The sequence below is a fragment of the Pongo abelii genome, chromosome 8 (genome assembly GCF_028885655.2).
Source record: "Pongo abelii isolate AG06213 chromosome 8, NHGRI_mPonAbe1-v2.0_pri, whole genome shotgun sequence".
NCBI classification, from domain to species: domain Eukaryota; kingdom Metazoa; phylum Chordata; class Mammalia; order Primates; family Hominidae; genus Pongo; species Pongo abelii.
In genome coordinates, this window is record NC_071993.2 from 131,514,079 (window position 1) to 131,527,940 (window position 13,862).

The 13,862-nt window shown below is 48.9% G+C and overlaps 1 protein-coding gene across 1 annotated transcript; it reads right to left on the reverse strand.

The window, feature by feature from the left end:
* Positions 1-8,194: 8,194 nt before the first annotated feature.
* Positions 8,195-12,939, reverse strand: NKX1-2 (NK1 homeobox 2). The gene is made up of 2 exons (XM_002821243.4): positions 12,658-12,939; positions 8,195-11,080 (listed from the first exon to the last, which is right to left on the reverse strand). Exons 1-2 carry the CDS (start codon positions 12,869-12,871, stop codon positions 10,362-10,364), a joined length of 933 nt encoding a protein of 310 aa, XP_002821289.3. The 5' UTR covers positions 12,872-12,939; the 3' UTR covers positions 8,195-10,361.
* Positions 12,940-13,862: the final 923 nt, after the last annotated feature.

The window sequence follows — 13,862 nt, forward strand, 5'->3', positions numbered from 1 at the left end:
CTTCTGCCTCCCATGTTCAAGAGATTCTCCTGCCTCAGCCTCCAAGTAGATGAGATTACAGGTGCCTGACACCATGCCCAGCTAATTTTTGTATTTTTAGTAGAGATGGGGTTTCACCGTATTGGCCAGGCTTGTCTCGAACTCTTGACCTCAAGTGATCCACCCACCTCGGCCTTCCACAGTGCTGGGATTACAGGCGTGAGCCACAGCACTTGGTTTCTTTTTAAAATCTTTATTTTTTTATTTCAGTAGCTTTCGGGGTACAAGTGGTTTTTGGTTTCATGGATGAATTGTGTAGTGGTGAAGTCTGAGATTTTAGTGTACCTGTCACTTGAGTAGTGTATATTGTACCCAACGTTTTTTTTAATCCCTCATCCTTCACTCACCCTCCCCGATCCTGAGACTCCAATGTTCATTATATCACTCTCTATGGCTTTCTGTTGGTTTGAATTTTTTTTTTTTTTTTTTCCAGATGAGGTTTTATTCTTGTTGCCCAGGCTGGATTGCAACGGCGTGATCTCGGCTCACCGCAACCTCTGCCTCCTGGGTTCAAGCGATTCTCCTGCCTCAGCCTCCCGAGTAGCTGGGATTACGGGCATGCACCACCACGCCCGGCTAATTTAGTATTTTTAGTAGAGGCGGGGTTTCTCCATGTTGGTCAGGCTGGTCTTGAACTTCCGACCTCAAGTCATCCCCCTGTCTTGGCCTCCCAAAGTGCTGGGATTACAAGTATGAACCATGGTTTTAATTTTAAAAAAAGGAAAAGAAAAAAGAAAATCAAGCCAAGCAGGGTAGCTCATGCCTGTAATCCCGGCACTTTGGGAGGCCGAGGCAGGTGGATCACGAGGTCAGGAGTTAGAGACCAGCCTAGCCAACATGATGAAACCCCATCTCTACTAAAAATACAAAATTAGCCGAGCATGATGGTGCATGCCTGTAATACCAGCTACCTGGGAGGCTGAGGCAAGAGAATCGCTTGAACCCGGGAGGCAGGGGTTGCAGTGAGCCGAGATCGTGCCATTGCACTCCAGCCTGGGCAACAAAAGCGAAACCCCATCTCAAAAAATAAAAATAAAAAAAGAAAAAGAAAATCACAAGCATTCACCAAGATATGGAGAAAATTGCAACTCTCGCACATTGCTGGTGGAAAGGTAAAATGGTACAACCACTGTGGAAGACAGTTTGGCTGTTCCTCAACAAGCTAAACATAGAATTACCATGTGATCCAACACTTCCAGTCCTAGGTGTATGCCCCAAAAGACAGGTATTCAAATAAAAACCTGTATAGAAATATTCATAGCAACACTATTCTCAACAGCTAAAACGTGGAAACAATACAAATGTCCATCAACCGATGAACGAATAAACAAAATGTGGTCTGTCCGTATGATGAAGTATCACTCAGTCATAAAAAGAAATGACACCTGATAGGTGCTACAACACGAATGAACCTTGAAAACATTATGTTCAGTAAAAGAAGCCAGATACAGAAAGACACGTATTCTATAATTCCATTCCCATGAAATATCCAAAATAACCAATCTATAGAAATCAAGGGCAGGGCCATGCGCAGTGACTCACGCCTGTAATCCCAGCACTTTGGGAGGCCGAGGCAGGCGGATCACAAGCTCAGGAGATCAAGACCAGCCTGGCCAACATGGTGAAACCCCGTCTCTACTAAAAATACAAAAAAATTAGCAGGGCATGGTGGCACGTGCCTGTAATTTCAGCTACTCAGGAGGCTGAGGAAGGAGAATGGCTTGAAACCAGGAGGCAGAGGTTGCAGTGAGCCGAGATCACGCCACTGCACTCCAGCCTGGCCACAGAGTGAGACTCCATCTCAAAAAATAAATAAATTAATTAATTAATTAATTAAAAAGTCAGGAGTGGAAGCACATTCCTGTAGACCCAGCTACTTGGTAGGCTGAGGTGGAAGAAACACCTGAGCCCAGGAGGCTGAGGCTGCAGTGAGCCATGATAGGGCCTCTACACTCACCCTGGGAGACACAGTCTCAAAAATAAATAAATAGATAAATAATTTAAAGTAAAAACAAAAATATTCTTAAGTAAATAGTTGATGATTGTTTTATGATTGGTGGCCCCATTCATATAACTTAAGTTACTCTGGAGTCGGCCAGGCACGGTGGCTCACACCTGTAATCCCAGCACTTTGGGAGGCTGAGGTGGTGGATCACCTGAAGTCAGGAGATTGAGACCATCCTTGCCAACATGGTGAAACCCCGTCTCTACTAAAATACAAAAAATTAGCCAGGCATAGTGGCATGCGCCTATAGTCCCAGCTCATCGGAGGCTGAGGCAGCGGAATTACTTGAACCCAGGAGGCGGAGGTTGCAGTGAGCCGAGATCATGCCACTGCACTCCAGCCTGGCAACACGAGACTCCATCTCAAAAAAAAAAAAAAAAAAAAAAAAAAAATTACCCTGGAGTCATCAGGCCCAGATTTCAGGCTCTTCTCTTTTATTTATTTATTCATTTTTCTTTTGAGATAGGGTCTCACTCTGTTGCCCAGGCTGGAGTGCAGTGGTGCAATCATGGCTAACTACAGCCTCCACCTCCCCAGGCTCAGGTGATCTTTCCACCTCAGCCTGGCACAGGCCACCACGGCCAGCTAATTTTTTGTAGCTCTTCATAGACACAGGGTGTTGTCATGTTGCCCAGGATGGTCTCAAACTTCTGGGCTCAAGTGATCCACCCATCTCGGCCTCCTAAAATGCTAGGATTACAGGCTTGAGTCACCGCACCTGGCCATCTCTTCTCTTTTTCTTACCACATGTGTGACCTTAGACAAGTCACTGAATCTCACTAAGTCTCAGTGTCTTTGGGAGTAATGCAGGTGACCTGGGGAAAGTAACTTCCTCTCTAAGGATCAGTTTACTTAACCAACAAATGTGGGTCTTAGCCAAAGGACAAAAGATTTGACCAGGCACTTCACCAAAATACATATCCAAATGGCCAACAGGCAGACACAGTCAACACCATGACTCATGAGGAAATGAAAATTAAAACCACAGTGTGGCCAGGTGTGGTGGCCCATGCCTGTAATCCCAGCACTTTGGGAGGCTGAGGCGGGTGGATCACGATGTCAGGAGATCGAAACCAACCTGGCCAACATGGTAAAACCCTGTCTCTACTAATAATACAAAAAAAAAAAAAAGAATTAGCTGGGCGCGGGGTCACATGCCTGTATTCCCAGCTACTCGGGAGGCTGAGGCAGGAGAATCGCTTGAACCCAGGAGGCAGAGGTTGCAGTGAGCTGAGATTGCGCCACTACACTCCAGCCTGGGTGACAGAGCAAGACTTCATCTCAAAAAAAAAAAAAAAAAAACAACAAAACTGCTTGGCAATATGTACTATGGCTACACATCTGCATAACCAGTAGTCCCACTTTCAGATTTTTTTTTTTTTTTTTTTTTTTTTGAGACGGAGTCTCGCTCTTGTCCCCAGGCTGGAGTGCAGTGGAATGATCTTGGCTCACTATAATGTCTGCCTCCAGGGTTCAAGCGATTCTCTTGCCTCAGCCTCCTGAGTAGCTGGGATTACAGGTGCCTGCCACCACACCCAGCTAATTTTTGTATTCTTAGTAGAGACTGGGTTTTACCATGTTGGCCAGGCTTGAACTCTTAACCTCAGGTGATCCGCCCGCCTCGGCCTCCCAAGGTGCTGGGATTATAGGCGTGAGCCACCACGCCCCGCCTAGATATTTTACCAAAGTTTATTTACCAAAAGACATGCTCAAGAATGTTTAGTCATAGTAGCCCCAAAATGGAAAGAACTCAGTTACCTATCAAAAGACAAACAAGTTGTGGCATTCATAGTACCGTAAAATACCAACAGTAATAGGAATGAAAAATCTACAACTATGCAAAACAATATGGATGAAACTCATAGTGTTCAGCAAAATAAGCCAGACACGAGAGATCACACCGTATGATTCTGTTTATATAATCACAGGAAAAAAGGAGACACAACTTCTCTCTGCTGTTTGAAGTTAGAGTCATGGTTCTCTTGGGGAGGGTAATTATTAGTAGGGACACCGGGGTGCTGGCCAAGTTCTGTTTTTTTGTTTTTCATTTTTGTTTTTGTTTTTGTTTTTGTTTTTGAGACAGGGTCTCCCTCTGTTGCCCAGGCTATAGTGCGGCTCCCTACAGCCTCGACCTCCTGGGCTCAAGCAATCCTCCTACCTCAGCTCCCCAAGTAGCTGGGACTATAGGCACCACCACGTGAACCACCACGCCTGACTAATTTTTATATTTTTAGTAGAGATGGGGTTTTGCCATGTTGCCAGGCTGGTCTCAAACTCCTGAGTTCAAGTGATCTGCCCGCCTCATCCCAAAGTGATGAGATGACAGGCATAAGCCACCGCATCTGGCCTTTCTCCATTTTTCTTTCCCTGAATCTGTGTCTGCCCAATTCCCCTAAGAGTCAGGTGTTTCAACTGACCACGTGATGGAATTACACTTCCAAATGTATCAAAGACTTCATTTACTTTACCAAAGACTTCATTTACTTTACCAATAAATATGGGAATTAGCTAGTGGGAGAGGCGCTTCATCAAAATAGATCACCCAAATGGCTAACAGGTATATAGAATTGTAGTATCTTAACCAAAAAGAGTATTCCAAACAGCATTTATTGAAAAAATTTTTGTGTTACCCTACTCATAATTCTAAAATCTAGTTAAATCAGTTCTTAGGAGTTATTTCTGAGGCAGACATGGTTGCTCATGCCTATAATCTCAGCACACTGGGAAGCTGAGGTGGGAGGATTGCTTGAGCCTGGGAATTTGAGAACAGACTGGGCAACATAGTGAGGCCCCATCTTAAAAAACGACAATTAGCCAGGCACGGTGGCTCACAGCTATAATGCCAGCACTTTGGGAGGCCGAGGCTGGTGGATCACCAGAGGTCAGGAGTTCGAGACCAGCCTGGCCAACACGATAAAACCCTGTTTCTACTAAAAATACAAAAAATTAGCTGGGCGTGGTGGTGGGCATCTGTAATCCCAGCTACTTGGGAGGCTGAGGCAGGAGAATCGCTTGAACCCAGGAGGTGAACATTGCAGCGAGCAGAGATTGCACCATTGCAATCCAGCCTGGGCAATAAGAACAAAACTCCATCTCGAAAAAAAAAAAAAAAAAAAAATGAGCCCATTATAGTGGCGCACATCTGTAGTCCCAGCTACTTGGGAGGCTGAGGTGGGAGGATCGCTTGAGCTCAGGATGTTAAGGCTGCAGTGAGCCATGATTGTGACACTGCACCCCAGCCTGGGTGACAGAGCGAGACCTTGTCTCTAAAAGTAAAAGAAATAATTCATGAGTAATTGGATATTTACAGAGTTTTACACTCTGTACCCACAAGGTACTTAATACAAAGGGAAAGAAGACCAAGACGACCGAGAGAGGCTGAGGAACTGTCCTGGGCTAAAGAAGCCTAAATAGGACTGCAATGCAACACATCAGAGGTTTTCCTTTTGTTGTAAAGGAGAACAAATGAAATCTGGATTAGGTCTCTAGATTAAGTAATGGTGCCATACCAGTGTGGAGTTCTTGATTTTTATAATTACTCTGTGGTTACAAAAGAGAAAGTCATTGTGCTTTAGGAAAAACACACTAAATATTTATGGGTAAAGAGACATCATGTCTGCAACTTCCTCTCAAACAGTTCAGAAAACACTGTACAATATGCGGGCGTGGGAGGGGAGAAGGGAGTGAACATACTAAGACCAAAGCAGTAAAATGTTAGCACTTGGAAAATCTGGGTGAAAAGTAAAAGGAAATTTATTTTATTTATTTATTTATTTATTTTTGAGATGGAGTCTCACTCTGTTGCCCAGGCTGGAGTCCAGTGGCACGATCTCGGCTCACTGCAACCTCTGCCCCCTGGGTTCTAGCAATTCTCCTGCCTCAGCCTCCCAAGTAGCTAGGACTACAGGTGCACACCACCATGCTCGGCTAATTTTTGTATTTTTTAGTAGAGATGGGGTTTCACCATATTGGCCAGGCTGGTCTCAAACTCCTGACCTCATGATCCACCCGCCTCGGCCTCCCAGAGACCTAGGATTACAGGCGTGAGCCACCACGCCTGGCCAATAAAAGGAAATTTTTAGTACTATTGTTACAACTTTTCTTTTCTTTTTTTTTTTTTTTTTTTTTTTTTTTTTTTTTTTTTTTAGGCAGAGTCTTGCCCTTTCGCCCAGGCTGGAGTGCAATGGCACAATCTCGGCTCAATGCAACCTCCACCTCCCAGGTTCAAGCGATTCTCCTGCCCCAGCCTCCGGAGTAGCTGGGATTACAGGCGCGTGCCTCCACGCCCAGCAAATTTTCGCATTTTTAGTAGAGACGAGGTTTCACCATGTTGGTCAGGCTGGTCTCAAACTTCTGACCTCATGATCTGCCCACCTCGGCCTCCCAAAGTGCTGGGATTACAGGCATGACAACTTTTCTTGAGTCTAAAATAATGCCAAAATAAAAGTTAAAAGAAAAAAAATGACATACCTATGACAGTACTTTCCTGATTTTTCTTGCATTCCCTGTTGGTGAGATCCATATGACTCAATGGTTCATCTTGTAGCCCTCATAGCACCTGACACAGCAACACTAGCCACTCAGTAAATAAATTAACTGCATCTGCAAAACACACATTACATGTATCCAGAAAAATGTATATTGAGAAAATATAAAAGCAACTAATTTTCATAAAAGGTTTCAAGCACAAAAGGGAGGAGACAGATTAAAACATACCTTTTCCTCTCTCCAGGGGCTACAGGTAAAGGATGGTAATTGTTTGCACCACACTTAGATTCCCTTTCAAAAGTGTAATCAGACCAGGCGCGGCACAGTGGCTCACGCCTGTAATCCCAACACTTTGGAAGGTCTGGTGGATCACTTGAGGTCGGGAGTTCAAGACTAGCCTGGCCATGCTGGGCATGGTGGCGCATGCCTGTAGTCCCAGCTACTCAGGAGGCTGAGGCAGAAGAATTGTTTGAACCTGGGAGGTGGAGGTTGCAGTGAACTGAGATCATGCCACTGCACTCCAGCCTGGGTGACAGAGTGAGACTGTGTCCTTCAATTACGAAAACCACAGATCTGTCCAAAGAAAGGAGAATGCTTTAAGAGTGAGAATCTTGGCTTATGCCTGTAATCCCAGTACTTGGGAGGCTGAGGCTACTGGATTGCTTGAGCTCAGGGGTTTGAAACCAGCTTGGGCAACATAGTGAGATCTCATAGCTACAAAAAAAGAGAAAAAAAAATTTAAAAATTTAAAAATTAGCCAGGTGTGGTGGCAGGACCTTGTAGTGCCAGCTACTTTGGAGGCTGAAGTGGGAGAATTGCTTGAAGTTAAGCCCAGCCTAGGCAACCAGACCCTGTCTCTACAAAAAAAAAAAAAAAAAAAAAAATTAGCCAAGCATGGTAGCATGTGCCTGTGGTCCCAGCTACTCAGAAGGCTGAAGTGGGAGGCTCATTTGAGCCTGGGAGGTTGAGGCTTCAGTGAGCCTTGATTGTGCCACTGTACTCCAGCCTGAGTGACAGAGCAAGACCCTGTCTCAAAGAAAAAAAAAGTTATTACTATAAAGATAAGCATACTAAATTGATTTCTGCCCATAAATTGGATTGTGTTTCTCTCAATGTAAGAAACACTCTCCAGTCACTCCTATGAATACAGTTCCTTGGCTATGTGGTTTCAAACAGGGATCTAAAATGGTAATATTTAACATCAGAAATCTATGACCAGCAGATGGCCGAAGTCTGAAAAGTTACCTACCAGGCTGTTTTGGGGTATTAAGAACTTTTAAGGTTAAGGCTAAGAGTTAATGTCCTAGAAATCTAATAGGTTGGTGTTGATACAATTAGCAGCCACTGATTCAAATTCTGTGAAGATGCTTTGCTTCTGCTAAGAAAATGGCCTGAAATGTGTGTCTGTATATACTGCGTGCAAATGTAGACACTCTGGGTATATCTAGCATGGGTCTGAAATGGCTGAAGAAAGGAGTGTTAGTGTAGAAATATTCCCTATTTAGGGATTATGGGGAGAAGGAGAGATACATATATACTTTATAATACCTTCTGATAATTACAAACTTATTTTAAAGCTTTGCTAATAGAGAACAAGGAATAATGAAACAAGAAATAAAAATGAATTTACTACAAAAAGAATTTATTAGACAAACACACCAATAGATTGAGTCTAAGGATTTGGTCGGAAAGCCACCGGGTCTTTTAAAGCAGCAGAAGTCCAAAGTCACACGCTTCAAGCATTCCTCTGCAACGATCTGTGGAAACCGGAAGGGTCAGGAATAAAAGCACCGTGCTAGGCCATGAACAGATCAGCCTCCCACCTCTCTCCCTATTCCCTCTCTTCTACTGAAGTCCGTGATTCTGGCACCTGAGAAGACTGGAATGAAATGTTTCCCACTTATTACAGAATTCAGCTTCTTTGTTACAGAGGAATTGTCACATTTGAATTGTCTGTTTAATATGGGATATTGCTTTTGAGAAACCAACAAATAGTTATTAAAGGAGTGTTTACCAAAGTGTAAGGTGAATATTATCTAGTATAGTAACTGCATTTTTAATCTCATCTGGCACCAACTGTCTTTTAGAAAGTTACAATGTGTTGTTTGGGGGACATTCTTCTTTAGAAAGAAAAGAGTCTGATTAGTGGATATTAAGTAATTAAATAATACATACTATCAAATCTTATGAGAGTCACATGAACCATTAAGTCTTCACTTAATTTAGGAGAAATGGGGAATATTTTCTATCATTCCTGATAACAGAACTAGATATTTCAAGATCATAGTAATGGAATGTAATCCATAATACCAAACAGTGTGCTTTACTTTGAAGCCATTGACCATTAAATTTGATTGTTAGTAGCATAGGCTACCAAAAAATAGCAAAGAATATGGTATCCACATAGATCTCAGCTGGCCTCAAGTAATCAAAAGCGAGAATGAAACATACATGACCTCTGGGTTTCTGAGATGTGGGCTACAAGATTATATTAGGTAGAAAACTAAAGGAAATGTATTCCAGGCAAAAGTGGCAAGGGAATTTCACAGAACTAATTTTTTAAGGGAGGTAATAAAAGCAGCAGTTAACATGCATGTCCATGTATCAGATTCCTGGAGGTGAATCCATTAGGAACATGACAGCTCTTCACACCCAAGTATTGCTTTCATGGGCCCTTACAATCTCTGCTTGTTCACCACCATAGAGAGTCTGTCTGTAACAAGAATTGTTTTCAAGTCAGAATCCTAGACGAAGATCTAAAAATGTTGAGTTTGTGCTTTTAAAAAACAGTCCAGTCCAACTGTCCACATGTAGTGTGTGCTGATGGAGCTAGTTCTTCCCCAACCTGGCTCACTACTGGGAGCCCAGGAATCCCTGGGACAGGCAGATAAGCCAGGACTGAAGTTTTAAAGTATCAACTACTGCAAATCAAAGTAGGCAGCCTCATGCATAGACTTCATGATATTAGTTGAGCCATCGCTGCCTTCATTATCATTTTTATGCCTTTGGGGTCACTGTGTGGTTTGGTCCAAGCTGTTCTCAAAACTTGCAGTGGAACAGACCTGTGTCTACTTTAGCAGGTGAGTCTAGCTACAAATCAGTCACCTTTCCTACCACGAACTTCTGGCCTACTCCGAAAACCAAGGTACCCCCTCTCTCAGGAATAACCTGGGGAGGTTATTTGGAACAAGTATTGCGTTCCAGTCCGAATCTTAAGTAAAGATCTAGAAATGTGGAGTTTTATACATTTTAAAAATAGTCCATTTCAGAGCGGCAGTGTGTGCTCCAGGACCAAGCTCTCCCCAGCCTCGTTCAGGATTTGGAAGAAATCTCTGGGTTTGGGCTGAACCATCGAGCATGAGGAGGGGAAGCTATCAATTGTGAACAGAGACTGTTTCTCACCCTCTGATGAGCCAGCACCTTTAAAGGTTCCATCCTAGCCGCCAGCAGCTGGCAGCCAGGGCGTCTCTGTTCCTCGTATTTCTCTCATGGCATCTTGGTTAGCTCCGCGCCGAACACCCAGACCCTCAAAAACTAGCCCCTGAACTGAATTAAACCTGACCCAAAGTGAACAGCAAGGTCCAGAAACGGCAAGGCTTGAGTCAGCCTCCGTCCCCGGACACTTTGAAGGACCGCAGATCCCTGACCCCTTGGTGGCCCGCGAGGATCGCGGGTGCGCGCGGTGGGCAGGGATGCGGCGTCTCCGGCCGCTGGAAGGGAAGGGGCGCGCTGACACCGCGCACCTGCACCCCTGGTGGAGGAGCCGAGGGCACACGACGATGCCAATCCCTCGTGAATCCCGCGAAGGAGGGGCCAGGGGGCTCCGGATTCATAGACGCGGGGCGTAGAAGGGGGTCAGGTAGGAAGGCCCAAGGAACGGTGCGAAAGGGCTCCCGGGGGCGGCAGCCGTCAGCGGGAAGGAGGCGGCGGACGGGAAGAGGACGTTGGCCCCGGAGTAGGAGGGGAAAGTCTGGAAGTGCAGAGCTCCGGTGCCGGGAGGGCCAGGACTGGCCCCCGAGCCGCCGCCGCCGCCGCCCCCCGCCGCCCCCGGCTGGGGCGCGCCACCCCCCACCTGCGCCGCGCCGTCGGCACCCGGGTTCTGCTTCTTCCACTTGGTCCTGCGATTCTGGAACCAGATTTTCACCTGCGTCTCGGTGAGGCTGAGCGACAGCGCGAGGTTCAGGCGCTCGCACACGGACAGGTAGCGCGTGGCCCGGAACTTGTTCTCCAAGGCCACCAGCTGCTCGTAGGTGAAGGCGGTGCGCGCGCGCCGCGGCTTGGCGCAGTTGGGCTCCACGCGCCGGCGCCTGGGCCGCGGGGAGCCGGGGGAGCCCGGGGGGGACCCTACAGGGCCGCCTCCGCCGTCCTCGCAGGGCTCCCCAGACGCCAGTGCCCCGGCCGGGGCGTCAGGTGAGCGCGCTGGCCCCGGCAGCAAGCGCGCAGCCCGCTCCCGCAGCCGCGGCCTCCTCGGATCCTCCGCATCCTCCTCCTCTTCCGCCTCGGAACCCTCCAAGGGGGACGCCTGCCCGGCGCCTGGGCCCGCAGCATCTAGGGGAGAAGGGGTCGGTGAACAGAAGCCTCTCCAGGTCCCCAAACCTCCTCCTCGTCCTTCCTAGAGCAAGCAGCTCTCCCCCCAACCCAACTCCGGGTGCTGCTCCTGTCCCCACATCGCGCTTCCCTCAGGCCGGACGGCACATCCTCGCCAGCGGGTTTAGGGGAATGGTGTCCTCTTGCCCTTTACAATCTGCCATCAAGTAGGCGTCCAAGAAATGTATGCTAAATGAATGAATGACACCCCGCATTAAGAAAAAATAGTGACCTTATTGGGTAACCATATTGGGGAGAAGGATCATTGTATTAAGACATCTAGATGTCAAACGCTTTTAGGGCTGTGCCTTCCCCAGACCCTAGAAACCTATTTTGGTCTAGGACTCCCAGCAATTAAAAGAGAAGTTATTAAGCTCTCTGCCCCACCCCACCCCCGCCCCCGCTTTAAAGTGAAATTCCCTTTCCCATCTTCTCTCTCCCGCCGTGTTAATAGAGTTTCAGATTTGTGCGGGGCCGGATCGATAGATGTCATCTATTAAAGGTAAGTTTTAATCGAACAATATTAGGATCAGACAGGGAAAGGGGGTTTGAAGTCGGTACCTGCAAGCTGCGGGCAGGAGATATGCAGGCGCCAGTAATAGAATATCGATCACGAGGGTGGGGGAAGGGAGTGCGGCCCCTCGGAGAGAAGATCCGAACAATTACCAGGCCGCCGGCCCGGGCCCAAGTGCGGCCGCCAGAGGCGCCCCGGGCCCCAGGCAATCGCCGCCAAACTTGGGGAGGGGAGCAGGGGGCTGCGCGGCACCCAGCCTCCCCCGGGGACCTGAGCCTCTGACCCTCCAGGAAGCCGCCTTTCCCTGTCTGATCCCAGCAGGACTCCTGCTGTCTTCCGTCCTTCCAGCCACAAACTTTCCTGACCCCTTCATCAGGTGTCCGCCAGCGCTGGGAGTAATTCAGAAAGGGTTTCGAGGAGAAAGTACCAAAAGCTTCCCAACACTCCATCCGAGCCCCGCCCCCAGCCCAGTCGCAGTCAACAGTTGAGTCTGGGGAGCTTGAGCGCCTGGGGCAGCCCAGCCCCGCAGGCGTCTCCGGGTGGCACCTGACCTCGCTACTCACGAAGACCCCCGGCGCAAGCCTTAGCCTCAGCTCCCCCATCCATAAAATAGAGGTGATGTTAATGATGCTGTCCATCTCTCAGATTCTGAAGTTTTCATCACCTTTATCCCAGCCCTTAGCCCAGGTCCTAGCACGTGGCAAGCGCATTAAATGCCCGATAAATGAGTAAGCCTGGCAAGACAGGCGCCAGGTAAGTTTCCACCTCGAGCATCAGAACTGTGGTGCGAGTGAGCTTGGCGAGTGAGCAGGGATGCAGCAAATCCCTGCCCTGTAATGCGGGGAGCCTCCTCTCTGCCTCTATCCAATTCCGAGGCGGGGGCTACACTTCGCACCCGGTCCCGTGCGCCTTCTCTCTGAGGAAGACGCTGTTAAGGGCCACTCACCGGGCCCGGCTGTTCCCCCATATACTCCGCAGTGTTGGGGCTGAGGCCTCCTGGGGCCGGGGCCGCCTTGCATCTTACCAGGGGTCTCCAGCTGTAGGACAGGGTCCCTGGAGCTGGCATCTTTCCCCGCTTCGACCTCCGCCAAACTTTTCCTGGCTTCCCGGGGAGCCGGGCGCACGGCCGGGAGCGCTGCGCGGGTGAATTTCTGTGGGTCCAGGATGTCCAGGATAGAGAAAGAAATCTTGTGGTGGGAGGGAGCCGCCTTGGCCCCGCCGTCCTGCCATGCCAGCATGCCCGTCGCCCGCGGGCCGGCGGTCGGCGGCGCGGGGTTGGGGATGGCGCCGCTCGGGCTTGCCTTCGGCTGTGGCTTGGCCGCAGCTCTCCAGCCGGGAGCCGGGTCCGCGCGGCCAAGTGAAGCTGGGGAGGGGGGCGGGGAGGCGGGGCGGGGAGAGCGCCGCGGGGGGCTGCGCGCCGATTGGCACCGGCGCAGCCCGGGCCAGCCTCGGGACTATCCGGCGCTGTGCCGCGGCCGCTTGCCTCGGCTCGGGGAAGCCTCCGCGCGCCCGGTGCGCGCGCCCGCGGGGACAGTGCTGTCGGCTCCGCGCGCCTCCGCCCAACCTTCTGGGACTCTCCGAGGGCGCGAGGGAGGCTTCCATCCCGGGGATCCCTCACCTCGACACACATACCTCTGTGACTTGAGTTTGTGCCCTTTCTCCGGCGCACCCGCCTTAGACTTGGGGATGCAACTGAGGCCAGGACTGCTTACTTCCAGGCAATGCTCAGCGCATCTCCTTCCCCGCCAGTGAATTACTGTAACAACTTCAGACCCGGTTACCTCGGAGGTAAAATCCCTCACGTTCTCACAGTTTAGCGTTCACAAAGCCCTGAGGCTTGCACGATCTCTTTTTATTCTTTGAGCATCCCTGTGAGATGGGCGTCACGTGGCACAGACCACTGTCCCCGTTTTAAAGATGAGGAAATCGAGGTTCAGAGCTAAGAAGAGATTTCCCAGGGTCACTGTGAGTTGGTGACAGAGTCTGGGTTTGGATCTGGGTCTTCTACTGGACCAGTCAGTGCTTTTTTAGTACATCCTGCTGTCTCAGAAACGGAGGGAGAAAATCCCGGACTCTCAGTCTTTTGCTTCCACTCCAAAGCCAAGCCAGAGGCCAGCAAGAGGTTTGGAGAGGTGGTGAGCCCCCACCGGGATGCCAGCCGCTTTGGAAACTTTGGTGGCTTCAGGCACAGAGCCAAGTGAGATGGCTGGGGGTGTCTGCCCTGGTTTG

Bases quoted from the DNA above. Each gene is read 5' to 3' on its own strand.
- NKX1-2 (XM_002821243.4), bottom strand. From the start codon at position 12,871: ATGCTGGCATGGCAGGACGGCGGGGCCAAGGCGGCTCCCTCCCACCAC. The intron at 11,081-12,657 runs GTAAGATGCAAG...CTTCTCCCCTAG, and splicing joins CCTACAGCTGGAGACCCCTG to ATGCTGCGGGCCCAGGCGCC.